General features: G+C 39.9%; 1 protein-coding gene across 5 annotated transcripts; it reads right to left on the minus strand.

The window, feature by feature from the left end:
* Positions 1-2,775: 2,775 nt before the first annotated feature.
* On the minus strand, positions 2,776-27,621 carry CCDC198 (coiled-coil domain containing 198). 5 transcript variants are annotated; one of them, XM_025392168.1, is made up of 7 exons: positions 27,251-27,621; positions 24,686-24,768; positions 16,683-16,769; positions 15,169-15,267; positions 14,208-14,367; positions 9,255-9,359; positions 2,776-5,064 (listed from the first exon to the last, which is right to left on the minus strand). In XM_025392168.1, the coding sequence occupies exons 1-7, from the start codon at positions 27,471-27,473 to the stop codon at positions 4,829-4,831; spliced, it is 993 nt and encodes a 330-aa protein (XP_025247953.1). In that variant the 5' UTR covers positions 27,474-27,621; the 3' UTR covers positions 2,776-4,828. The 5 variants fall into 5 exon arrangements, with proteins under 5 accessions (XP_025247953.1, XP_025247957.1, XP_025247955.1 ...); XM_025392172.1 differs by lacking the exon at positions 9,255-9,359 and having other exon boundaries at positions 3,355-5,064; positions 24,639-24,768; positions 27,271-27,621; XM_025392170.1 differs by lacking the exon at positions 9,255-9,359 and having other exon boundaries at positions 3,355-5,064.

The raw sequence follows: 27,621 nt of genomic DNA on the forward strand, positions 1-27,621 counted from the left end.
GTGGTTCACACCTTCCCTTCGTTCATGGTTCTTCCTCAGAGTGCCTCCCTGAGCATCCTGCCTCAAGCAGTTCACTCCATCCCCGCCTACCCTGTTACCTGCTTTATTTTTCTTAATCATGCTTAACATTACATGTAGTTGTATTACCTTGTACTTGACTATCTGCTCGTGATCTCCCCCACTGGAATGTAACCCATGGGTGCAGGGACTTTGTCTTGTTGATGGCTGTATTCTCAGCATCTGCAACAGTACTTGGCATGTAGGAGATACTCACACCCACTCGTTGAACGCATGATTAAATGATGAATGAATGAATGAATTGCAGACTTTTTATAAAGTGTGTATCTTAAAAAATCCTTAACTATTGACTTAGTTTCCAATTGTGTTATTGTGTATTCTGTACTTGAATGAAATAGCATTTCTCTTAAAATGAGATGTAATTCAGAGTTTTAATGGTTTGACCTTCCATAATCTACCCTTTAGCATACTTTCTCTGAAGACTTCCCTGTAGCATTCTAAATTGGTGAGGTTTTGCAGTAATATGTGGAAATAGGCTTTTATTGTTTATTCCAGGCAAGAAATAGTTGATGTTAATTATAATATGATGACCATTATGTTTCTGTGGTAAGAAAGGGAGGAGCACAAAGAGTGGGGTTCTATTTTCTGTTTTTAAAGTCTCTATGTAAGCAGCAAACATAATCCATTTGTTCAAAAGGCTATGTCATAGGTGACTCCTACAAAAGTTATCTTTAACTAAACCCCAGTACAGTAACTCTGAATTATCATCAAAATAAGTATGTGATGAAAAACAGTGCTCTTCTTGAAAAAAAATTGAGAAAAATATATTTCCAAAAGTATTGAAGGAAAAAAAGATATTTCTCTTTCTCATGAAAAATTCAGAGCAAGAACGAAAATATTATTTTCACAAGAGAAAGTATGCTTCTCATCCTAGACAAGCCTTTTTTCTTTCCAAAGCTGGAGAGATTTTCAGCTGAAGAAAATTGACAACTTAGCCTCCAGGCTGAATTTTATAGTTTTTATCAACAACAGCTGTGTTTATGATGGCCGTACATTGCCCTGAACAAATTCGAGATTAACTGTAGGATTGATGTTCTCAGAAAATTACTTACAAAATGAACATTTCTCTTACTGTTTTGTGACGCTCCAGGCCCAATGTCCTTAACCTTAAAAAATTACCTCAGAAGTTCTTTCTTTTATAGATAGAAGGTGATACAATCTGGTGAAATAGAATGTTCATATTGCTAAAGCTGTAATTTTCTACCTTAGCTGCGTGATAGATTCATCCGGAAGCTTAAAAACAAAAACCAAAAAAACCCCCAACAACCCAATACCAGAGCTCTACTCTAGCCCAATTAAATCAAAAGCTGGGGACCAGAAATCTTGGTTGTTAGTAGTTTTTGATCCTTTGACAGGTGATTCTAACCTGTCACCAGCATTGAGAACCGCTACCCTTGAGTCCTTGTCACAGTGTGCAACTGATCCACCCTGGATCGGGCTTTCTGGTGGGGATGCTCACTTATGCTACCCCCCGGCCAGGGGTCTTCAACCCCTGGGCCGCGGACAGGTGCTGGTCCGGTCCATGACCTGTTAGGAACTGGACCATACACAAGAGGTGAGTGGTGGGCGAGAGAACATTACTGCCTGAGCTCCCCCTCCTGTCAGGTCAGCAGAGGCATTAGATTCTCACAGGAGTGTGAACCCTATTGTGAACTACTCAGGCAAGGGATCTATGCTGCATGCTCCTTACGGGAATCGAATGCCTGATGATCTGAGGTGGAACAGTTTCGTCCAGAAACCATCCCCCGCCTCACCCATCTGTGGAAAAATTGTCTTCCACAAAACTGGTCCCTGGTGCCAAAAGGTTGGGGACTGATTCCCTAGGCCAAATTGGGAAGACAGTTAAGGTTTCCTTTACTCTCTCATCTGCCTTTATCCTGTGCTTTTATCCTCCCTTTGCCTGCAGTTCGGCTATCAGTTAAGCTAGTCCTTGCTAAAACATAATTCCACAAAGCTCTCACCCTTTCTAGTGAACTATTACCTCTTCTCTGCTCCTCCCAAAAGGGACCACACCATGTGATGCAAAAGAAATACAGAGTGACGTGTAATGTAGCTGGCGAGTTGGAAGTAAAATTGAGGAAAGGAGGGAAGAGTCCTTGGCTTCTATCAGGTCACTTTTGGTAAACAATCGTCTACTCCAAAGGGAAGTTCTGCTAGGTGACTCCGGCAACTTACTTAACCTTTCTGTGACCCAATTTCCTCATCTTTAAGATGGGGATGATATTAATACTGACCTACAAAATCACTGTGAGGATTACATAGATAAAAGAGTACCTGGCCCACAATAAACAGACCATGCATGTTGGCAATTATTACTATGATTGTTACTCCTTTAAAATCCTTGAATTCATAACTGCATTATAAGGAGTTCTACATGGAACTGGCAAACAGAGAAGGCATTAGGATGGATTTTCTTTTGAAGCTAACACACTCTGATAGTTTCAAAAAGTATTTTGAGCTATGGCATCCTTATTGGCATATACACAGTTCCTGTATCCCAAGGCAATGCTTAATTTTGGCCATTCATTTAGATGTATAAATGCCAACAGCTTTTGGAAGAAAAAGCCATTTTCTTTACTGTATAATCAACCTTGTCTATCCAAGACTCCTGGGAAATGATGGAAATGAGGGTGAGCAAGTGCATAGCTGGAGAGAAACAAGTGTTTCTGTAATTGACTAGTCAACTCAACACATTCATTAATTCCAAAAAACATTTAATGATAAACCCTTTGCCAGTTGTCGTGCTAGGAAGTAGGAATACCATAGGAAGAAGACATAGTTTGTGCCCTCATGTAGCTCACAGTTCGTTAAGCTTATGGAAGCGGGTTTCGTGAAATTGAATTTCAAGTCACAGAGGAGAATGGTGAAGATGTACCTTTGGCTCCACTAGTTTTAGTGTTCAAAGTTGTCCATCCCACTTTTTGTGTTTTAAGCCTTTCAGATTGACCACAATAGGTGAGGACACCATGAATAGATTGGATTTGTTTATCCTCTCAAGGATCTCATTTTTTCTAGAAGGCTGGCTAGTCAAACAATGTATGTATTCTTTTGGTGGAAATATGCTTTTTACCTACCACAGAAAAAGTAAGAAGAGTACTCACAAACAACTGGGAGTAGATATGGCCAGGGACAATCTAATAGCCTTCTGTCCTTGGAAGAAACATGAATTTTTATCACCTGACATTTCAGGCTTGTTATCTTCTTAGTTCCTGATGTGAATGCATTGAATGTCAAATTGAAGTGGTGTTTTCCTCTATTTTTTTCCCTTTTTGGAAGCTTCCCGAATAAGGCATAAAAGGGTCTTTTTGTTTTGCTTTGTTTTAAAGCTTTACTAAATTCTTGAAAGATTCTGGATTGCTTAAAATTATTTTTAGATTATGCTAAACATAGAGCTGCATTGTACATGAAAGTTCTTAAAAATTGTCCCAAAAGCTAATTTTTCTAAGTGGAATAACTTTTGATTTGAACATTTATAAGATTCCTTTTATTTTTTAAGGAGCTTTAAAATCTGCATCATAATCTAAGAAGTCTTAATTTTGAACTTTAACTCACAATGATCTTCTACACTTGACATTATTTCACCTGTATCCTGTAGGCTTTCTGTTATGGTTAGCTTAGAAAGTGACCTAAGTGAGCTTAGTGTTTAATGTAGCATTACTGTGACTTTCCTTTAGAAATTCACTTTTATTTGTCTCCAGTCTACTTTTTTGTCTATTTGTTTTTGGTTTTTTATTTTTTACTTTTGAGACAGAGTCTCATTCTGTTGCCCAGGCTGGAGTACAGTGGAGTGGTCTCGGCTCACTGCAACCTCCGTCTCCCGAGTTCAAGCAATTCTCTTGCCTCCGCCTCCCCACCAAGTAGCTGGGATTATAGATGAACGAACGCCACCATGCCTGGCTAATTTTTGTATTTTTAGTAGAGACGGGGTCTCACCATGTTGGCTAGGTTGGTCTTGAACTCCTGACCTCAAGTGATCTGTCCACCTCGGCCTCCCAAAGTGCTGGGAGTACAGGTGTGAGCCACCACACCCAGCCCATCTATTTGTTTTATATAATCTAATTTTCTTTTTATAAACATGGTGAGGTGGAAAGTCTCAAAGATGAACCCCAAAGGACCACACTTTGGCATTCATGCCCTCATGTAATCCTCTTCTGCATTAACTCCAAGCTGGCTTATGACTTTAACCAACAGAACATAGTGGAAGTGATGCAAAGCCAGTTCTATGACAGCTTTTAAGAAGACTGGCAACTTCTGTTTCCTCCTCTTGGGGCAATTGCTTTTGGGAGTCCTGGGCTCATATGAGAGAAATCTCTTCAGTGTCCTGCTAAAGAGATCATGTGAAGATGCTCTGAGACTATATGGATAGGGGACAAGCTCCCCCTGTCTCAGTGTCCTAATGGGGCCTCCAGATGACTCCAGTCCTAGTAGTCTAAACGTAGTCCAATTTCAATGACATGAAGGATTTCAAAAGGGAACAGCAGAAGAACCACCTAGCTGAACTCAACAACCCACAGGAAAGTGAGACAATAAAATGGCTGTTGGTTAGCCCCTGTGTTTTGAGGCATTTAGTTATGCAGCAATAGTTAACAGCACATATGATAGACTTGTTAATCATAAGACTCTAAATATATCATTTCTTTTTACCAAAGTGATTTACTTTCTTCAAAGTACTTCATATATCAGTTTGAAAGATTTCTAGAGTAAAACAAGCTTTCAGTGCACTCAATATCTAGGTTAGTGAATAGTATTCTTATTCTCGATCAAAAAACTCATCAAAAAGTGGGATTCTCTCTGTCCTGGTCCTCACCAGTGCTCGTGGCTTCTTCTCATCTTTCCCCAACTCATCTGAGTCAGAGCTGGAACTGTCCCAGAGATGCTGTCTCTGGGCCTCTTGTTCATGAAGCCATGTTTCCATTGTGCCAATTTTCCAGGGACAGTAGTTATTCACTGCTTGATGTTTCAAAAATTCTGTATTCTGTGAATTACCTACAAAAAAAATTAAGTTTCTTTAATTTAATTTTTTTCCTTTAGCAATGATTTATTTGTTTATTAAGTGCCTAGCTTAATAAACAATCTGGTTGGTAATTTTTCAAACTATGTATGTATAGTAATATATATGTAACTTGAGGTATATATAAATATATACATTATATATAAATGTATAAAAATATATATATATAAATATATATAAATTTCAACTGGTATCTCTGTAAGGATTAAACTTTTTTTTAGTTGTTAGTTTTTAGTCTATTTATTTATTTTTTTGAGGCGGAGTCTTACTCCGTAGCCCAGGCTGGAGTGCAGTGGTGCCATCTCGGCTCAATGCAAGTTCCGCCTCCCAGGTGCACGCCATTCTCCTACCTCAGCCTCTCGAGTAGCTGGGATTACAGTCACCTGCCACCATGCCTGGCTAGTTTTTTGTATTTTTAGTAGAGACAGGGTTTCACCATGTTAGCCAGGATGGTCTCGATCTTCTGACCTTGTGATCCACCTGCCTTGGCCTCCCAAAGTGCTGGGATTACAGGCGTGAGCCACCACGCCCGGCCTAGTTGTTATTTTTAAAATGATTTAAATCTTCCAAAAGTCACAATAATGCAACACACACCTATATACCACATCCATCAACATTTTGCCACAATATTGCTTACATCATATATATGCATCTATCTATCCATCTGTCTATCTCTCTATCAATCATCTATCTATCTATCATCTATCTATCTATACATGCTTTTCAGTTGAACCATTTGAAAATTAGTTGCAGAGTCACCTCCCCCCTAAATATATCACTACAAATCTCTTAAGACCAAGAGCATTGTCTCTACATAACAAAACAATTATTACACTTTAGAAATTTAACATTGATATAATACTATTTTCTAATATATAGTCTATGTTCAAATATTCATGGTTGTCACAATAATGCCCATTATAGCTGCTTTTTATTTGCTGTTTTAGTTTTAATTTTTAGGTCCAGGATCCAATCTAGGATCATACATTGCATTTTATTTTCTCGTCTCAGTATCCTTTAATTCAAGAATACTCTTCTATGCTTTTCTTCTCTTTCTCTCTCCCACAGTCTCTACACCCCATCACCATTCTTCCTCTTTCTCTTTTGTCTCCTCTTCCATCTTCATTGTCTTTTTCATTTTTCCTATGTAATGATGACATTTTGAAGAATCCAGGTCAATTATTTTACAGAAAGATCCTAAATTTTAGCTTCCCTTATTATTTCCTTGCAATTAAATTGAGGTTAAACATTTTGGGCAAGAATATTGCACAGGTGCTTTATATTGAACATCTACTATGTGCTAGACACATAATATATACTTCTGACATAGCAGAATCACCTGTTGCAGCCTTTTAGAAACAGATGTTTAAACTGTACTCCAGACCCATAGTACTGGGAAGTTCAATGAATCTGGCATTCTATTTTATTTTATATTTTTTATTAAAAGAGGCAATTTATTTTTAGTTTGGGATTTTATTTATGTGCATATGTATTTACCTTAGCTTTTTATTTAAGCAGTTCCCAGCATGCTTTATAATGCACTCCAGAAAGCAACAGGAGCTTTGTTCAAGGGAAGCTGGCTTTTAAGCAAACAAAATCTTCCCAACCACTTTGTAGCTAAAACAAAAATTTTAGATCAAAGCCCAGAGTTTACCACTAGACTGGTTGAAACGACCATAACTTTTGAATGTTATCTTAATGATAATTGTTTATTAAATCTTTTGGCAGTTTATGTAAGCCCTTGATATCTGAAGTTGTGTACTATTATATAAGAAAATCAAATATTTCTTTTTACCTTGTACACCATATTTTTAAAAACTACTTTATTGAACTATGATTGACATACAAAAGCTATACATATTTAATGTATACAGCGTGGTGAGTTGGAAACAAGCGTTTTAATGTGAGAATTCGTGCCTTGTGATTTGTTGGGCCTCAGTGAGAAGCTACCAGTTTTTCCCCTTGAATACTATTATAATGATTGTTGTTGCCTATTTAGATAGCACTGGCAGAGAACCATGTTAATTAATGTCTGCAGCCCTGGTCTCTCTCCTAAGCTACAAAGGATGTTTTTGTAAAACTGGACACCTCCACTTTGATATCTACTTGGCAATAATGCAGCCCTACCTTCTCTTTCTCTCACAAACCAGCTTCTGCTCCTGGCTACCCTAATTCAGCAAACGGTACTACCTTTACCCCATTGTCTGCCTAATTCTTCAAGAGAAACCCAGGAATCCACCTGGTCTCCTTACCCTCTCCATGCACTCACATCTAACCTATCACCTGATAATTCTGATTATTTTGTCTCCTAACGATCTCATATCTGGCTGCTTCTCTCCATCCTCATCGAGACCCTACTCTCCTGGTCTCAACATCATCTCTCACTTGCGCTTTTGCTGTGTCCTTATAACTGGTCTTCCTTCATCCTTTTACTTTCCCCTCCCACCCATTCTCTACAGTGTAGACAGAGTGATATTTAAAAATATGAACCTGCTTATGCCACTCTCCTGCCCTATCAGTGGCTTCCCAATGACCTTAAGGTAGAGTTTAAAATTCTTACCTAACATGGCTTACAAGACCCCGTGTGATTTGGCCCTGCCCATATCTCCAGAGCCATCTCCAGTTACTCTCTGAATCTCTCATTCGCCTAGAGTCCATCATGTTCCTTCCCCCTGCAGGACTTTTGCACGTGCTGGGGTTGATTACCATTTTGAACATTCCAGTACCCATGGTCCTCACACTCGCATGCCCTCCTCCCCGCTTCATCCAGCTACTTCTTATCTCGGTTTCAATGTCCCTTCCTCATGGAAACTTTCCCTGACTCCACAGATACCAGGTCTACCCGGTATACTCTCGTTAAACAACTCTTTGTTAAACATCTCTATGCAAGATCCACAAACCAGGAACCATATCTGCCTGGCTCATCACCATACAATGAAACGACCACACAATGCCTGGCACTTGGTATGTGCTAAATAAATATTTGGTGAACAAATAGATGAATAAATGAATAAACAAATGAGCAATCAGAGAATTTTGGGAGATGGGAAGTATTGGTAACTAGGACCTAAAAAAGGCCCCATTCATTGGGGCTCAGGAGTGTCAGTCATCTCTGTTCTGCAAAGTAGTCAAGAACTACCAGAGGCACCACTTAGACTGGGAACAGAAATTTTCTAGAACATCCAGCTATCGGCAGGAGATCTGAAACAGAAGGGGAATGTTTGTTTGTGTTGGGATCTAATGAAATATTAATGATAGCCTAAGTCCCACAACACCCTTGATGTTATGAAAATTCAGGTGTAATGTTAGTGTATGCGACAAAATTCAAATATTCAGTTTCATCCTTGAAAATCAATCCTTTGTCACTCATAAAGTATTACATATATAGTTTTGTGCATACAGCATTAAAATTTGAGCACTTCTGAGCTAGATTTCTTATTACTTGTTACATTTTTATAAATCCTTGTTTGATTCTCTGTGGTTTATAGACTTTAAAAAATAAAAACACAGCCTTTAAAAACCAAAAAAATTTTTTTTGTGTGTTTTATTTTTTATTTATTTTATTTATTTTTTATTTATTTTAATTTTGTGTTTTGTTTAAAAAATAAAAACACAGTCTTTAAAAACCAAATGGGTTTCGGGTGAGCAGAGTAAAGGAAAGTGTATCCTACTCCAAAATTAATTTAGGGAGAGAGGAAGGCAACAGCTGTCAGTGGGAAAAATAGGAAATGATTTAGGTAGTAGAAGAATCACATAAAGCATGAAACCTGTTTGATGGTTGTGTATTTTATAATATGTGTTTCAGAAAACTGTATCACTGCTATGTCAAACCCAGAATTTCACATACAGAGCTATATTGAAAAATAAAACAAAATAAGATTCTTTATAGAAAGAGTGCAGGTGGCCAGATAAGACCAGAATTTTGAAGCTGACATTCAAATAACGGATTCAAAGTGACACATCCCTGAAGCATATGACTGTTTTCACCATAAGACATCAATTCTGGCCGGGTGCGGTTGCTCATGCCTGTAATCCCAATCCCAGCACTATGGGAGGCCGAGGCCAGCGGATCACAAGGTCAGGGTTTCCAGACCAGCTTGGCCAACGTGGTGAAACCCTGTCTCTACTAAAAATACAAAAGTTAGCTGGGCGTGGTGGCAGGCGCCTGTAATCCCAGCTACTTGGGAGGCTGAGGCAGGAGAATCAGGGTTGCGGTGGGTCAAGATCACACCATTACACTCCAGCCTGGGCAACAAGAGAGAAACTCCATCTTAAAAAAAAAAAAAAAAAAGACATCGATTATATTCTTCTTCAGTTTTGTCTATATTCCCATACATTTGTATGGTACTTCTTCTATTTTTTTTTTTCTTTTTTGAGAAAGAGTCTCTCTCTGTTGACCAGGTTGGAGTGCAGTGGTGTGATCTCGGCTCACTGCAACCTCCGCCTCTCAGGTTCAAGTAATTCTCGTGCCTCAGCCTCCCCTGTAGTTGGGATTACAGGCATGTGCCACCACTCCTGGCTAATTTTTTGTATTTTTAGTAGAGACGGGGTTTTGCCATGTTGGCCAGGCTGGTCTCAAACTCCTGATCTCAAGTGATCCACCCTCCTCAGCCTCCCAAAATGCTGGGATTACAGGCATGAGCTATGGCCTGTAAAGTGCCCGGCCACACTTTACATTTTATGTGTGCTTTTATACATGTTATTTTTTACATAAACTTTACGTGGTATACAATACTTTATTCCCATTTTACAGATGTGGAAACTGAGGTTCCTGGAGGTTAAATAACTAGAATTTAGCTATATTCTTTCTCTCTAGAATGAAATTATATAAAAAATATACAGTTAATATTTATTGAGAGGCTATCATGTGTCAGGTACTATTCTAGGAACAAGAAAAAGTCCCTGCCTTCATGGAGCTTCCATTTAGTAGATGCACCACTGGGACTCAGTGAAGGGCTTTGAGGTCAGTTCCAGTGCTCTTCCCACCCTCTATGTTCATTCATATCACAGCTTCAGCAAAGGGTAGGAGCCACAGAAACACATTAAATCTCATAGACTTGTACACCAAAAAGAGTGACATTCACTATGTGTATGCTATATATAATTTGTGTCATATGATTGTATATGTAATTTATTATATGAATGTATGTAAAATATATGTAAAGCATGGGAGATTTCATTTTAAAGATGCAGTAGAAAGCAGTGACTGACTTTTATCTCACAAGAGAGCCACAACCCTCATTTCACCTTTCAACAGGGGAACAAGAAAGGTCGAGAATGTCATTAAGTAAGAAGAGACAGCTACAGAGGAACCTTAATGACCAGACCCTGACAGTAGAATGCCTATGTAAGTGTAAGATCTTAGCTACACCCCATTTGTAGGAGAAAGTGAACTACTTTTAGAAGGCGCGGAAAGAAATCAAAGACGCTCTCTGGGAATAAGTGAAAAGGAATCATCGCTAGGACAAATGCTGAGCACAGAGGTGAAGCCTGTCGGCTCGGGAGTCAGGTGCCCTGTAAGTGCATCCCCGAGCAGCTTCACCTCTCACTGGCTGGCTGTGACCTTGCACATGTGACTGGACTTCTCCAGACCCAGTCTCTTCATCTGTAGAAGAGAGGTGGTAATAATTTTCACCTTGTAGAGTTAATATGAGGATTAAATGATGCATTTAAAATTCTTAGAAGCACTTTATAAATACTAGCTGTATCCATAATTATCCCAGTATCCTACACTTTTACATGTACAGGGCTGCACAGTGAATACTGAAGCACAGAACAGAATGACACCCTTTGTAGGCATTGTAATCTCTCCATCATCAAACACATTTCCGGTGATATTTGTCTTACTTCTCTTTCCAACAACTTCAGCAATAGGCAGGTGAGTTGATGCAGACATGTCATTCTAAGAGTCTAGTTAATTATGATATCATTATAATAGGAAGAGTTAGAATTCCCTGTCTATTTCATGCTAGCAAAATCTACATTTTCTAGGCTTATTTTGTCCTGTGTATCTCACACACACACGAGTTGTTACAAAGAAAAAGATTCTCATAAGGTTAAAGTGTTGAAAGAGTTCTCAAGGGTTATCTAGTCCATCTAAGTTTGGCTAATGTTCAAAATCACTTGAGGACCTTTTAAAACGTAAAATTCTTTCACCTTCAACCTAGAGATTCAGATTCAGTAGGCTGAAGCTGGGAGACAGGACTAGGTGTTTCTTTTGTTTGTTTTGAGATGGAGTCTTGCTCTGTCGCCCAGGTTGGAGTGCAGTGGCATGATCTTGGCTCACTGCAACCTCTGCTTCCCAGGTTCAAGCGATTCTCTTGCCTCAGCCTCCCAAGTAGCTGGTATTACAGGTGCCCGCCGCTGTGACTGACTAATTTTTGTATTTTTAGTAGAGACGGGGTTTCACCGTGTTGGCAAGCTGGTCTTGAACCCCTGACCTCGGGTGATCTGCCCGCCTTGGCCTCCCAAAGTGCTGGGATTACAGACGTGAGCCACCATGATCAGCCCTAGGGCTGAGTGTTCTTGAGAAGCTCCTCAGGTGGTTTTGCTCTTAACTGAGCATTTGTGCACTACTGATGCAGCTACGCCTCCCTGACTGGCACTTGAATTGGTTCCTGCCTGAGTTACTCCTTCTGTTCTCTCTTCTCCACACTCGGTCACTTCCAGGAGAACGTGAGCTCCAAAGTCTGCCAGCTGCTTTAACTTTCCTTTCAGAAGTTGCAGAGTGCGGCCTTCTTTGAAAAATAAGGTCAAGGAGTCACAACCCCTACATTTGCAAACTTTTCCAAAGCTGTCCTTGACAGAGCTCCAAGTCCTTGGTGGTCCTGGTGGGGCTGTGTGAGTGCAGGTCAAAAAGACCTGAACTTGAATCCTGGCTCTGTCACACTGGGGTGAATGGTACCTCCTACCTTCTAGGTTGTGTGAGAGTTAAAAGAGATAATGCATATTAAAGGCAAACCACAGTACCTGGCTTATAGTAAGCACTCAACAAACCTTAGCTTGAATAAAATGAAGCAGCTTTAAAAAGCATCAGGAGAGCAGAGGAAAACTCCTTTCTCCTGTGCCAGTTTCTCCTCAGTCCCCTCCAGCTCTGAGACATCTTCCAAGGACTTCGCCGATGCTGGTTTTTCTTGACGTGCTCTCAGGTGATGACTGTTAAGTGTCTAAGTTTAGCTGAGGCTTTTTTCTTGGTTGTTTTGCATATTTTTTAAAAGATATTGTTTAAATGGTAAAAATTGTTTGTGTGACTACAAAGAATATTTCATTCTGAGACTTGGGAGTATAGATTAAATAGATGCCTCAAGTAGATTTTCAATTATTCAGCCTTTTCTTATTTAATTAACTTATTGATTAAGCATCTTGTTTCTCCGAGTAGGAGCAGTGTCTCTTTCAGCAGGCGATTTTGCATCTTAGAAGTTCAAGACCTTTAGAGACGTAGCCAGCTTTTCTGCAGCTCTCTCCGTGGCGGGTCAGTCCTGCTGATGTGGGGAATTTGGCTCACAGCACAGCAATCTGTGTGTGTGAACAATATTGGAAATTTCAACTGTGGGTTTGCCCTGGGGAAATACAAACAAGGAAAGCTTTATGGGGCTCTAATTGGTGGGGCAATGTAGCATAGAAGTTGTGGACAAGCCTGTCCATTAGAAAGCATAGAGCGATCTGAGAGCATAAACAATTCGGCCCGGCTGAAATGTGGGGACTGGGTGCGAGAGTGGCAGAAGGTGAAGCTAGAAAGGCTAGGTAGGCAATGACTGGATCCTGAAAGGCTTAGAGTCCCAGGTTGAGTTTATTTTATTGAGACAGGGGGCTTGCTATGTTGCCTAGGCTAGGTTTTGAAATCCTGGCCTCAGGTGGACCTCCCACCTCAGCCTCTTGAGTAGCTGGGACTATAGGCATGAGTCATCACACTTAGCTCCATGTTAAGGAGCTTCGACGTTGTCTTCAGGCTGAGAGAGAATCACGGAGGATTTTTGTTTTTCTAAGCAGGAGAGTGACATGGTCAGATTTGCATGTTATAGGATTACTCTGATGTTAGCGCAGTGCTTCTAGAACTTCAGTGTGCATGAGAATCATCTGGCAATCTTGATAAAATGCAGGTTCTCATTCAGTAGGTCTGGGGTACGACCTCCAATTTTGCCTGTCTTAATAAACTCCCAGGTGATACTGATGATGCTGGTCTGTGGTAATACTTCAATTACTGAGTAGAGTTAGGAATCACTTAAAGTTAAGCTTTTCTTAAACTTTAAGAGCATCACAATCACCTGGAGGGGTGGTTAAACTCAGAGTACTGGGCGTAACCCCTGCAGTTTTTGATTCAGTCACTCTGGGCCCTAACAGGTTCCCAGGTGATGCTGATGCTGGTGGTCTGGTGACCACATGGAGAACCACTGAAGTGAAGTGTTGATGGATGGAGAGTGAGACCTAATGGGAGGGGCCCAGTCAGGAAGCTGTAGCTGGAACCCTGGTGTAACAGGACCAGGGTCATACCTAAGGCAATACTACCGGGAATGGAAGAGAAAGGGCAGATTTTACTGCTAGGTGACATCAGCAGGGCTTGGTGACCGACCAGCTGTAGGGAGATAGGGAAGAGTGACATTGGAGACCTTGTCCACTGAGCCGGTAGATCAGCAGGAACAGCAAGCTCAGGGTGGGCAGTGATTCATTCTAGAAATTCTGAATGTGCCAAAGAGGGTTGACCTGAGTGGAAAAGGGTGCAGTCGGGGAGATAAGTGTCTGCATATGGTACCAACCCTGCTGAAGCAAATTTGCCATGTGACTGCAGGCAATATATCTTCATGTGCTTCATTCTCTCTAACCACAAGATGAGGCTATTTTGCCTTTTCTCCTTCTAGGGATGAGGCAAGGCTTGCAATGAAGCATGCAAAGCATATTAAACCCATACAAAGAAAGAGACATTTAATTACCAAGCGGAAGTTTCTGTCTTTTCCTCCCAGCCATCCAAAATTACATGACAACATGCCCACTATATTCTGGGAAGTAAAACTCTCAGCAAGAACTCAAAGCTGTGTGCTGTCTTCTCACCATGCCCCTTCCTTGGTAGTTTATTTGATGAAGTTTTAAAAAATATTTTACTAAAACATCGTACATGACTCACCGGGACCTCTGTTCAAGATTTCATCAGGCAATATGGTTAGAAGGTCATGGTCATCATTCTTTGGGGTGCTTTGAAGGGTTTTCTTGGCTTTATGGTCCCTTGGACTTTGCTTATTAATTCTTGCCTCTCCGTGAAGACTTTTCTTTAACTCCATTTGGGCCTGAAAATCATCAGCCATAAATGATCAATGTTCTTCCCAAGCTACTTTCACCAGAAGAGAGCAACAGATCAGCCACTTTGCAAGTTGTGTGCTTATCTGTAGACATCTGCAGTCCTCTAAGCAGAACGTGGTTTTCTTTTTCCTACTAGAAGGTATGGGAACTTTCTTTATTCACAAGCTTGTTAGGAGAAAGGTGAGGGTGCCCAGTCTCAAAAGGGTATGGCTCAATTAGGATGAGGCCCCTTACAAAAGCGTGTTTCTGTAGGCTAGCTGATATAATTGGAGTTGCAGAGAGCAGTAACTAAAGGCTTGTTTCCTAGAGGGAGGAATTTGGAATATGACAGTTACAGGCATTACTGGTAAAGGGTTTTCGTTTGTTTTTTTACAAGCAGTCTTTCTTGTTAGATAATTCTATGGCAACAATTATAGAGAGAGGCCTGGGTATCAGAATAAAGAACAACTCACCCCCTCCTCCTTTCACTAAACCAAGAAAAACGATCTAGCCCCATTTTCCTATGTCCAGAGTGTCATAGGAGCAAACTATTTTTAAAAATGGAGACTTGAGGCACAGATATGTCCTTGATAGGACTGAAAACTTAGAGAAGGCTCAACAAGGTTATCAGCAGAAGGAATCTTCCTGATTCTTCTCAGCTTTAGTAGTTGAACTTTCAACCTCAATGACTAGATTTAAAATGCTAAGTAAAGCCTGGGTGTCTATGCTTGATATATTCACGTGGCAGGGCAGTGATTATGTGATGAAAATTTGGTAAATATGACACTCTTTTCTCTTCTCATATTTACCTCTTGTCTTTTACGAATCATTTCCAGCATTTGCATCTTATGCAAATATTGTCTGTTCTCAGAAGTATACATTGGAGTTTGCATTTTCTTTTCTAGTACCTGCTATGAAAGACGACACACTTGTTAGGATGGGGTAATTTGTTACTGACTCTGCAATTCACAAGTTTACATCCTTCTTGAAACAGAGTGAGATCTTAATCAGTCATAACCCGTAGAGATATCTTGTGATGACAAAAGTGGACTATTGTATGTCCCTGACAAGTCCTTTGTGTCACTGTCAATGAATGAAGTGGCTCTTTGATGTGTATATTTGTAGTTTTTTAGGTTGCTATAGAGTTTTGTAAACCTTAAATGGGAATATCTTTCCACATCTCATTTTTGACAAGATATCACTTCCCTTGTAAACAGATGCTTATTACTACTTATTACTAGAACTATCCCCAGAAATGTGTTCGGTTTGAAGAAACCTTCCTTTTTCTCCCTGCCTCTTCTACCACTAATTGACTGGCTATGAAATGAGAGGGAAGCTGCTGAATGGTGAAATGGAACCTATTTCTATAGAGTGCATTTCCATATGCCAGCCTAAGCCTTGGAGAATATTGCAGTTTAGGGAGGATTTGAAGTTGATTATTTGTGACTCTGAACATCTCCCCGCTGGTGCATCATAAAGTCCAGTGGGACAGTGCAGACAGTTATTGAGGGCAGCCAGAGGTGAATATACCTTCATTTGTCATTTGCTGTTGCCAGGAAAGGTGATGTGTTTGACAATACCTTTTGTGTTGCCGTGTGGATAGTGACTGTCAGCTGATGTGAACCTCAGGGAGGGGCCATCTCTGCAGATGCTGTCAGCACCACAAACGTGGGCTTGATTCTGACAGCACCTGGACATCTTTACCAAGTCAGCCAGCCACACAGCAGCACCTAGCTAGCTCCAAAACAAATTAGGAGTGGAAAGTGTTGAAAATCTGCTTCTGCCTCCCAGCTTTCATTTCTATGTGAGGGGAGTTCTAGTCAACAGAACATTACAAGTGCAAAGCAGGGAAAAGATACACAGAAGACATTTCTCAGAATTAATTTTTGGTGAGGTTGTGGCAAATAAGTCAGGAATAACTTGTAGATAAGATTTCTCCTGCAAACAGAACAAAGAGGATGTTTTAAACTGAGGGGAGGAATGAAAGGGGGGACTTATGCTGAATTTTTCACAGATTTGAAAACTTCAGAATCACCAATTTCTAAGTAAAAGTCTTTTCTCATCTACATTGCCCTGTTTTCAACACAAAACAGAAAAGGGCGCAGAGCTCATGCAAGAGGTAAGAGCCACTGCCAGTTGGAGGCATGCACAGAAGAGAATAAATAGCTTTGAAAAGTTCTCACTCTGAATGACTTAACAGTTTGATTTGTCTTTGAACTCCTCCATGCAGAGAGTGCATGAAAGGACCAATGTGCTCCAGTGCCCCAATCCTGTGTTGCCCACCCCTAGTTCACCTCCCTGTCAGGTTACTGCTGCAGCTCACCTTTGCTTTGTGCATTGTCCTGGCTTCTCGCTGGCTCAGGAGTCTTCCTGAAGTAATTACTCGTGGCAAGTCGACGGGTTCGAGCTTCTAGAAGTTCAACGTTTAGAGCAGTCAGCATTCCTCATGCCATGAGATGATGAAATACAAAAGCCAGACATTAAACTATCTTAACACTTTGCAAAAGCGGCACTTATTTCTGAGAGCATACAGGAAAGGTGGTTCCAACAGCATTACAGTTATATTGGTGCAAAAGGCTTTTCAACCTATCTGGGTTCTTTATTATTCTAGTGCACTGTAGACAGTGCCTTATTGATCTAAGTACTGGTCAGAGAGTTAGGAGACTAAGAATCCTCTTCTGTCTGCATTGAGGGACCATGTCCAAAGTTATCAAACCACCAGGATCTTAGAATATTAGAGATAAAAGAGGCACTAGGAATTTATTTTATTTCACACATTCCTTAGGTACCCAGCTGAACTATTCCAGCCTTTAGGGAAGCAATCTGTTTTTAAGATCTCTAGAGAAGCTCCTTAGTAATCACTGGTGACTATGAGACACATTTAAAATGAAACTGCAGTGTGCTAACACATTTTAGAGAGATGTCTTTTTCTGGCAGGGGCTTGGCTTGATAGGGGAGATATGTTGGAGTTTCAGGGGCTCACTAAGACTGGGCAGCAATTCATGTCAGCCGGTCTGCCTCCAGCCCTTCTTGCCTTAGAAGCTGAGCACTGAGAAGTGATCAAGCAGGTCTGGGAGACGAAGGGTGGTCTCTTCACATTGACATGCAATGGGGAACGTGGAGGACCACAGAGTTTATCTGTTCCTTCAGTGAGTACTTAACGACTGCTACAAGCCAGACATGGGGAGGCAACGGTCAGCAAAAATGGACATGGCCCCTCATGGAGCTTACAATCTATGCGTAATAGATGTGATTTTGCTTGTGTGATTATTCAAGTGATAATTACAAACTGTGGTCAGTGCTTTGAAGAAAAAATCTGCAGGGCAGAACTATGATGCTACATAACTGAAGGACTCCACCTGAAAAATAGGGTGTGTTAGGGGATGAACTGTGCTACCCCACAAAATTCATATGTTGAAGCCTAGCCCCTCCATACCTCAGAATGTGAATTTATTTGGAAATAGGGTCATTGCAGATATAATTAGTTAAGATGAAGTCATACTGGAGTAGGGCAAGCCCCTAATTCAATATGATAATGTCCTCGTAAAAAAGGGGAAATCTGGACGCAGACACACACACAGGCAGGACACGATGTGAAGATGAAGGGAGAGGTTCGGTGATGGTTCTTCAAGCCAATGAACAGCACCGAAGAGTGCCAGAAAATTACCTAAAGCTAGAAGAGAGTCATGGAGCAGACCTTCCTCACAGGCTTCAGAGGGAACCAACCCTATGGACACCTTGACCTCAGTCTTCTAGCTTCCAGAAATGGGAGACAATACGTTCGGATCGTTTAAGCCACCCAATTTGTGGTACTGTGTTACAGCCTTAGCAATCTAAGGCAGGAGGGAAAGGGCTAGGGAGGCAGTTCAAGAAAGTGCTTTAAGGTAGTACCTTTTCACTAGAAATGGACAGATTGGGAGTTTTTAGGGGACTAAGGTGTGCCATAGCCCTGAGGTGGGGAGTGATCATGATCTGTTGAAGGAATGGAACGAAGTCGGTTGGCTGCAGTTTAGAGTAAGTGAAACAGCAGCTTGGAATGGGCTAGGGAGGTGAGGCAGGGGCCAGGTCATGTAAGGCCTGACAGGCCATCAAGATAGTGGTCCCTTACGAGCAATGAGAAGCCACTGATGTGTTAAGCAAAGAAGTGACATGATTACCTTTGCTTTTTTAAAAAAGGTCATTCTGGCTGCAGTGTGGAAACTAGAAAGGAATAATTATGGATGTGGAGAGATCAGCTAGGAGGACAAAGATGATGGGCTGGGGTTGAAAGAGGGAAACTGATGATCTCTACAAATGTTTAAAGCTGACCAAACGAGATTCATTATGGTTAGTAAATGGGAATAGAGTCCACAGCACAAGGAATGGAGGGTGTTATACCCTGTGATGGGCAATCCAGAGGAAGACCTAGTTTGGCTGGGATGTAGAAGGAAAATACAAATTTGATGTGCAGTAGATTGAGTTTGAGACACCTTTGAGACAGGCCAGTGTAGCTGTTGAGTTATACAGGGAGCTTGGGAGGAGAGGTCTGTGCTGGAGACTTTGGGGAATAATCCCAGAGTAGAGCATGAGTGAAGCCGAGGTCATGGTAAAGGTCAGGAGTGAGAAGAGGAGAGATAAAGACTGTAGACTCCAGGAGTTCCAGTGGTGAGGCTGGTGGCCAGGAATAAGCTGGCCAAGGAGACTGGGAAATGATGGCTCAAGAAGTAGGAGGAAAACCATGAGGACATCATGCTGCAGCAAAGAGTGTGAGCCCTACTCCCACCTTAGTTCACTGCTGAAGGCACATGCTAATTTACTTAAAAATGGTTTAGTTTTGGTGTGATTTGTTGCATTGTTAAGAGGTACATTTGGAAGTCAACTTGGCTTTCAAGGTGACCAGGAAAAAAGGAGTGAGTGGACCAAGGAAGATAAATACTGGATATTCAGTACTTGTAATGGGGAGCATGACCTGTGTCCACCACTACTTCCCTGTACAACCACTTCTAGGTCCCTGGTCCTGGACTGGAGAGCACCCAGCAGTCCTTTCTGCTGGAGCACCCCAAAGTAGACCTGGTAAGGAAGAGAAGAAGGGCAAAGAATGTGGAGACAAAGAAGAGACAACAAGGGGAAAGAGCTCATCTTTATGTTAGATATGTGCCAGGTAATAATTTGCATTTGTGGTGGGAAGTGGTTCTCTGTTCCATTCTCACCTCAGAGGAGGAAGTGGGTCTTTTTAACATAACTTAGCAAAGATGTAATGAGAGGAGATCAATCCTAGTAAGAGGAGTTTGTTCCCCTGGCTCTTAACCCTGCAGGACATAAAGATGCAAAGCAAATGGGACCTGCTGGTACGAGAGGCAGCTGCTGATCAAGTCAGAACACTGCAAGAAAAGTGGAAGGAGAGGAAGGGGAGGGGAGGCCAAGGGAGAGGAGCCCCTCAAGGCACCTATGGGAGGAAGAATCAGGAATGACTCAAGGGGGATTTCTGGAAGCTGGGGAGAACAAGTGTTTGTGCCATCCTCTGGACGTGGAGAGTGTTCAGGATTTGGTTCTTTCTTATTAGGTCTATATGCCTTTGCAGCTATTACTGCATGCCATACCCAGGGTTATAAATATGTAATCTCATTCAATCCTCATGTGAACTCCGTGGATAATTATGACGATTCCCCATTTCAGAGAGGTTGCTGACTTGTCTAAGGTTGGACAGTTAGAAAGTGGCATCTCCATGATTCAAGCACAAGTGTGTCCAGCTCCAAATCTAAACCTCTTTTCTGCACTATATGTTCTCCAGAATGGCTTATCTCAGACTTCTCTGGCATTAAAAAAGAAGAAATTCTTGGCCCATTCACTAGAGATTGAGATTCAACAGGTCTGGGGTATATCCTGGAAATAAATATTTTCACAACTCTCCCAGGGATTCTGATGATTTCTTCCTAGGTTGGGGGCCACTGACTTCCACATTGCCTTAAGTGAACAAAGGAATGACATCAAAATAGACTACGGAGGATCTTTTTTTGTGGAATATTTTTGAAAAATTGAGTCTGAAAAAGCCACGAATTTTTAGTTTTATTAAACTCATCTATCCATAAATTCATAGACCAAGTTTTTGCTTTGCTAGTATAAATATGTAGTTATCACAGATCTCTTTCTTCTATTTTCAGTGTTTCTATTTAAACACACAATTCTAATAAGGGTTCAGTGGTAGATATCTGCAAGAACTCTCTCCAGGTTGAGTTTCTCCCTGGCCGTTGAGAAGAGCCTAAGGAATCACACTATTCCTTCACAAAAGCCACTAGATGGCAGCAACTAACATTGCAACTGGGATCTCTTCGTTAAATCATTTACCACTTGATTTGAGAAGCACTGCAGAAAAAATTGTTGGCGAAATTGGCTTCAGCTAAATAAACCAGTCAGATGAAATTGCCTCAGAATTCTGGGTTTATATGCATGTTCCTTTTCCCTGCCCAGGAAGTGAGATGCCTCACTTCATCATCTTCAAAGAGAACACAATGGAAGGAACTACTAGAGAATCGGTTAGAATGACACCTTATTTTCATTTTATAATATAAGTATCATTTGTTTAAAGACTTCTGGATTATTTGACTTCTCAAACAAAACAAATGGTCAGCATAATCAGTTGAAGTGTCTGCTAGGAGATTTGGGAATCTAGTGAAGGGCCGGCGGACTCAAGAGTGCTGACATGGGGGTTGCAATGTCAATTGATTGGTCGGGGTGAGCCTTATAGGGACAGTGAGATTTGAAGAAATATTTGAAGATCAGGGAGTTATCCAAGGAGATCATCTGAGGACACACTATATGTTGGGGGGGAAACACCTCCAATTTAAGCTAGAAATGGATGCATAAGAAGGTGATCAGGCCAGAGGGGACAGTGCTAATCAACTCTTCAATAAAAAGGCCCATTTGATTCAGAGTTCCCTGGCAGAGGCTCTCAGAGCCTCTCAGCTCTAGGTTGGATAATGCTAGTTCATGACTTGCTCTTTATTTGAGGAGTAGATGTTTAGGAAGTAGAAGGTGCCAAAAATATAACTCAAATAATTTAGCATACAATTAGATTTGGTTTAATAATTAAAAATACTTTTAGAATTTTCTTTGGCAGAAATTAGGCTATTAATTAGCATGTCATGAGGACCCAGCATGTATTATTCTCTCAAAACTCATTTGTGCTTGAAAATGTGCTGAGCTTCATTTGTGAAGATAATTATAGCTGATCTCTTTGGGAGTGTCTGCCAAGTTTCTAGTGATTTCCCTCCTCTCTGGGAGCTGACTCCAGAGTCTATAGGGGAGACTCCTCTGCCCACATATCTACTGCATGAGTATATCCTCTGGCCATAGCTCATTGGACCAAAGCTGAAATCATGAGCAAAGATGAGCCTATATCTTTTCTCCTAGGAATCTGGAATTGGAGTCAAGAAGGCCCATCTGTCCATGTGACTGGAACTGTAAGATACAAGCTCAGGGTGGCCATATTTCATGTGTACCTACCTGAAGAACAGAGAAAACTCATCTTTGGTGAGAAAGAGTATAGCAAATGCACAGAGAAGAGCTTAGGAATTGAGAGAGCTCTGCATTTCAGGTTCCAAGGTATAATTCTTCCCTGAAGCTTAGGTATCTCCCAGATCTTTGATTCAATAAAGCATTCCTATATCCTTCTAATTAATCATGTTAGTTATTTTTGCTAGTCAATGAGACTTCTAATACAGTCGTGTTACAGTGATGGTACAGACTTCTAATACAGTGATTACAGATCTGCAATAGCAGGGAGTGCACTTTGAGTGCTTTATCCTTCCTCCAGCAGGGATGATGGGTCTCATTGTCATTCATTCACTCATTCATTTTACTCACAAACTTTTGTGGATCTCATATTAAGTATTAATGGCTGAAGACATAAGATTGAATAAGACATAGTATTTGCAACCTACAGAATGGGAGAACATTTTTGCAATCTATCCATCTGACAAATGTCTAATATTCAGAGTCTGCAAGGAACTTAAACACATTTACAAGAAAAAAACAACCCCGTTAAAAAGTGGGCAAAGGACATGAACAGACACTTCTCAAAAGAAGACATACACGCAGTCAACAAACATGAAAAAAAGCTCAACATGACCGATCATTAGAGAAATGCAAATCGAAGCCACAATGAGATACTGCCTCACACCAATCAGAATGGCCATATTAAAAAGCCAAAAAACAACAGATGCTGGAGAGGTTGTGGAGAAAAAGGAACGCTTTTACACCATTGGTGGGAGTGTAAATTAGTTCAACCGTTGTGGAAGACAGTGTGGTGATTGCTCAAAGACCTAGAGGCAGAAATACCATTTGACCCAGCAATTCCATTACAGGGTATATACCCAAAGGAATATAAATCATTCTATTATAAAGATACATGGATGCATATGTTAATTGCAGCACTATTCACAATAGCAAAGACATGGAATTAACCTAAATGCCCATCAATGATAAACTGGATAAAGAAAATGTAGTACATATACACCATGGAATTCTATGCAGCCATGAAAAGGAATGAGATCATGTTCTTTGCAGGGACATGGATGGAGTCAGAAGCCATTATCCTCAGCAAAACTAACTCAGGAACAGAAAACCAAACACTACATGTTCTCACTTATAAGTGGGAGCTGAACAATAAGAACACATGGACACAGGGAGGGGAACAACACACACTGGGGCCTGTCAGTGTTGGTGGAGAGGGAGAGAATCAGGAAGAACAGCTAATGGATACTGAGCTTAAGACCTAGGTGATAGGATGATCTGTGCAGCAAACCACCATGGCACATATTTATTTATGTAACAAACCTGTACATCCTGCACCTGTATCCCTGAATTTAAAAGTTGAAGAATAAAAAAGGCATAGTCTTTGCACTGAAATAATTCATTTGTCTTGATTCTTTGTTTTTAAGATGGTTGGTTAGGTGTATGTGTATGGAGGTGGTGGTGCAGTGTTTGACTCTGAAATACCAATGTTCTCTCTTTGACCTTGTTTGACTATTGAGAAAATCAAAACTTAACCTCCTTTGTTTAGGATTGATAGATATAAAAAGTACTTGTGAGCTATAAAGTACTAGACAAATATTTTTCACTAGTCAGAGTAATATCTTCTATTTGAACTAATCAGCTTAGAGGCTTCACGGAAACATATATTAAACACACTCCTTTGAAAGGAAGTATTTGATTTAGGAATAAAATATCTTTTAAAACTGTCCTGTTTACTTAGAGGATTTATAAAAACTTGTAAATTAGATATTAATTTGTTATATTTCATTTTATTTTTCTTTATCTAAAGAATAATTTTGTAGTTTCTAATATTTTGGGAAAAAATACTCTTTTGACACAAAATGATATAATCACTTCAAATAATGGCTGTGAGCTTCTGCAGAAGACAGGTAAAGAAAAACCAACTGAAACAGAAATAATCCTCAACAAATGAGCTCCAGTACCTCTGGGATTGGTCCAGGCATCTGGGTGAATTGTGTAGCAGGTGGGATTTGGCTTCAAATGTCAGTGATAGATCCTGCTCACAAGAGAGCCCTAAACCCTCCTTCCAATGATGCTCATTTTCAAGGACCACTCCAAACTACCCATTCCCTTTCTAGGTTGAGAGTTCTTAAAATGTATAGCTATCTACAGAGAACCCATTAAATATTTATTAAGGTGAATGTGTTTAAAGCTCTTGCTTTGCTTCCTTGGAATCCAATGTCCTGAATTTAAACAACCAGTTAACATCTAGAACAATAAAAGGTTAAAGATAGAAGGACTATAGAAATTACTTACGCTGATAGTTAGGAGTACAGATTTTGGAGACCTGGTTGCTATCTGACCTCTGTGAGTCTTTGGGGGTAGTTACTGAACTCTCTGACTAGCATGTATACAACAAAGATAATTCTTCCTTTTCATAGATGGCTAAGAAGATTAAATAAATGACAGATTGAATTGCCTGTTATAGTATCTGACTTGTAGTAGGTATAGTAGGTATAATTAAATAGTAGTAGCTGTTATTATTTATTACAAGTTGTTTTCCCATAGTCACCCAACTAATTAGTGCTAGATTCAAGCCTCTTGAGTTGCATCATACCTATGTCCTTGCTACTAAACTTGCTTCTTTCGGTGGCTGGTCTTAAAAGCAAAATCATTGCTAAAGGAAAATCTTAAAGTAATAGAGTATTTGTGACTGATTACATTTTTCTTTAAGAACATTCTCATTAATAGCTTGGTCATTATCAATGTCCCTCTTTGATGATTATAGTTTAAAAAGGGATGTTACCATTATATCCAAGAAATTCCTTATGAAGCCTTTTAAATTCATCTTACTTGAAGTCTTTGGGGTGGATGCCTTTTAATAATACTTGTTTCTCTGTGTTCCAGTGGGATGTCAAAATCCACGTCTCTGGATGCTTGAAGGATTGGAGAAGAAACAAGAATTAAACATTAAATATAATTTACTATTAGATCAGGTAATCATTAGTTACTAGACTTTATCAACACAATTTTGTACCTTTCCAGTTATATATGTCTAACCTGTAGGTTGAATGTGGAGATGAAACACAGAAAGCAGGGAACCTACATTAGTGCATATGACACTGTTTTAGTCTAGCCTTGGGATTTAATATCTGCTCTCCTAACTTCCTACTCAGGTTCATATGTAGGGGAAGAATTACAAAATTACCAATATGTTGACTGCAAATATTTTTCAAACAGAATTTGGCCTGGAAAATAGAAATTTATTGACTTGTTTTAATTCCATGAAATCTCCTCACCGAAATATAAGACATCAGAAAAATATAAAACTTTAAAAAACGAAAATAATCTTCTTAGATGAAATAGATGATAGATAGATAGGTGATTATACAGAGATGAGACAGAAATGGAGTATGTGTGAACACAATTCAATAGCCCCTTTAGTGAAAAAAATTTCCACAGGTTGCCACTATAATACAGCATATCAATATTCTTTCCTGATGAAACAAGCCAGGGATACAGAGTTAAGCCTCTATTAGGAAACAGAGAGGCTCAACAGATCCATTATGGATTCTATTTTCCAGCTTGATTATCCTGAGCTCTTGGGAGTGCTACCATAACCAACGCTGCATGAGTGCAGTTCTTGTCCTTCTCTTTTAATAATCTGGACACATTCTGATTTCTAGATTGTTTCATAGAGTATTTTACAGTCCCACTTTGCATTTTAAATGGAAAAATCCATGGGTAATTATGCATCTTTCTCTTTAAGACATGTGAATGACCGCTTTCAGGACTTTGTTCTCTCTGACTTTTAGTGGTATGCAAACTATGTCCTTATTTTCTTTTGAAAAGATGCCAGCATATTGAGCAGGATGGAAACAACAAACATATTGGATTTAAAAATGTAAGTATTTTCAGCTATTTTTTCAGAAATCTTACTAATCCTTATTTTTTTATTTTAGTGATGTTAGTCCATTATTTAATTAGATTCTCCTCAAATGGCATAGGCTGTGTCAGGCGTTTATTTTTACCCCTGATTACAAGTGAAAAAAATTGATGAAGTAACTTGCCCAAGGTCGTTCGATTTGGTATTTGATGGAGCTGCGGTGAGAATATGGGAGATCATCATGAGAATCCTCATGATCTCCTTGTTATTTATTTTCAATGTGATTTTGTCACTTCAGACATAAGCATATTTTCCAGTTGGGACTCTAAAGCACATGAATCAGCTTTCACCATTTATTCAGTTACCTAAATCTTTTTTTTTTTTTTGAAACAGAGTCTCTCTCTATCACCAAAATCTTAAAACTCTCAATGGGGATTTGGATAAAAAGGGAATTCCTCAGTAGGAGCATTGCATACTCTTAGTGCACATTCACTAGCACTTAGTGCTCCATTTTTTAAATCGTGTCTTGTCACCTATTCGTCTGTCATAAAAACATTCCTAAGGGGAAAATTCCCATCTATGTGCTTAAGAACTTGAAGACCATAAAGAACATAAAAATAGGCCATATAGAAACAACCAAAGGTTATCAATTCTGCAGACAGTAGACATGAAAAATCATTCCAGGCAAGATTTGCTAGGTACCAAAAGAGAATGTGAGGCTTTCTGAACGAGGCATCCAATAAGGGAAACTTATTTGTGTTATTGATCCAGAAGGTGAAGGAAAGGGAAAACAATATACATATGCATATATAATATAAAATAAACATATATTTTTCTAAGTGAGGATGTCTGTTTAATTATCATTGTGGTCATGATAAAACATTTTACATGGCTTATAAAATATTCCAGGATAATTTATAGCCACTTCAGGCTCAGAGCTTCCAATCATAATGGGAAAGAATTCTGTTAGTTCTGCAGATGACCATGAAGAATGTGGGCTTGGGAAAAGGGTGACTCATCCACTCCAATGTACTGTAATAAATCAATTCTGTTTAGGGTGGTTTCAAAATTCATGTTAGAATTAACTCACTCTTAAAGTGCTGCTTTCAAAACCACAAAGCCCGGTGCATAAAACTATACTGGAGAGAATGATTTAAATTTAGAATTTAACTGAAATGCGATTGCTATCATTTATCACATTAGTATCTATATAATTTTAATGGTCTGGCAAAGCTAGGTATAAATATTGAAAGCATTACAAACTGAGCTGAAACAAAATGATTTATCCTTCTCATATGGAATGGTGAAAAGCCCTTTGTACAGTTTATACTCTCATTCTAATGCACCCAGAATACTTTCAATTGACATTCAATCCTCATTGAAAGATTTGTTTGAGTTTTCAAAGATAGCCTAAATTCCTCTACATTTCAGTAATTTAGAAACTTTCTGAGATCATGGAGACAGTCAGATAAATCTATTAATAATGCTCCTTGGTCCAGATACACACATCTCATGCTGGGTTTTATGTTTACCTGCAGAGTATCTTCCATACCAGGTTTCTTGTAAAGGTGGCAGCTGCCCTTCCAAGGCTTTATTCTGGTCCTGCAGTCTTGCCAGTGAATGTGAAGTCTTTTCTTCCAAATTCTGATTGAATGCAAAGTCCACAGGGCCAGCTGAGGGAGTCTCTACCTCTTTGTTTTGCAAAGGTGCTACTTTGATCACCCTCGGGTGAGTCTTAGAGTGACTCAGGCCCATTTCATGTGAAAGACATTCAGAGGAAAGCTGCGAGGAAAGTGGTTTTGGGGTCTTTAATATAGCTTGTTTTAATCAAGGCATTTCAGAAGTTTACCCTGGCTTTACAAAGCAGTCATTTCCTTCATGGCATCCTTCTAGCTCTGTTTCA

Source organism: Theropithecus gelada, chromosome 7b, assembly GCF_003255815.1.
Source record: "Theropithecus gelada isolate Dixy chromosome 7b, Tgel_1.0, whole genome shotgun sequence".
In the NCBI taxonomy this organism is placed as follows: Eukaryota; Metazoa; Chordata; class Mammalia; order Primates; family Cercopithecidae; genus Theropithecus; species Theropithecus gelada.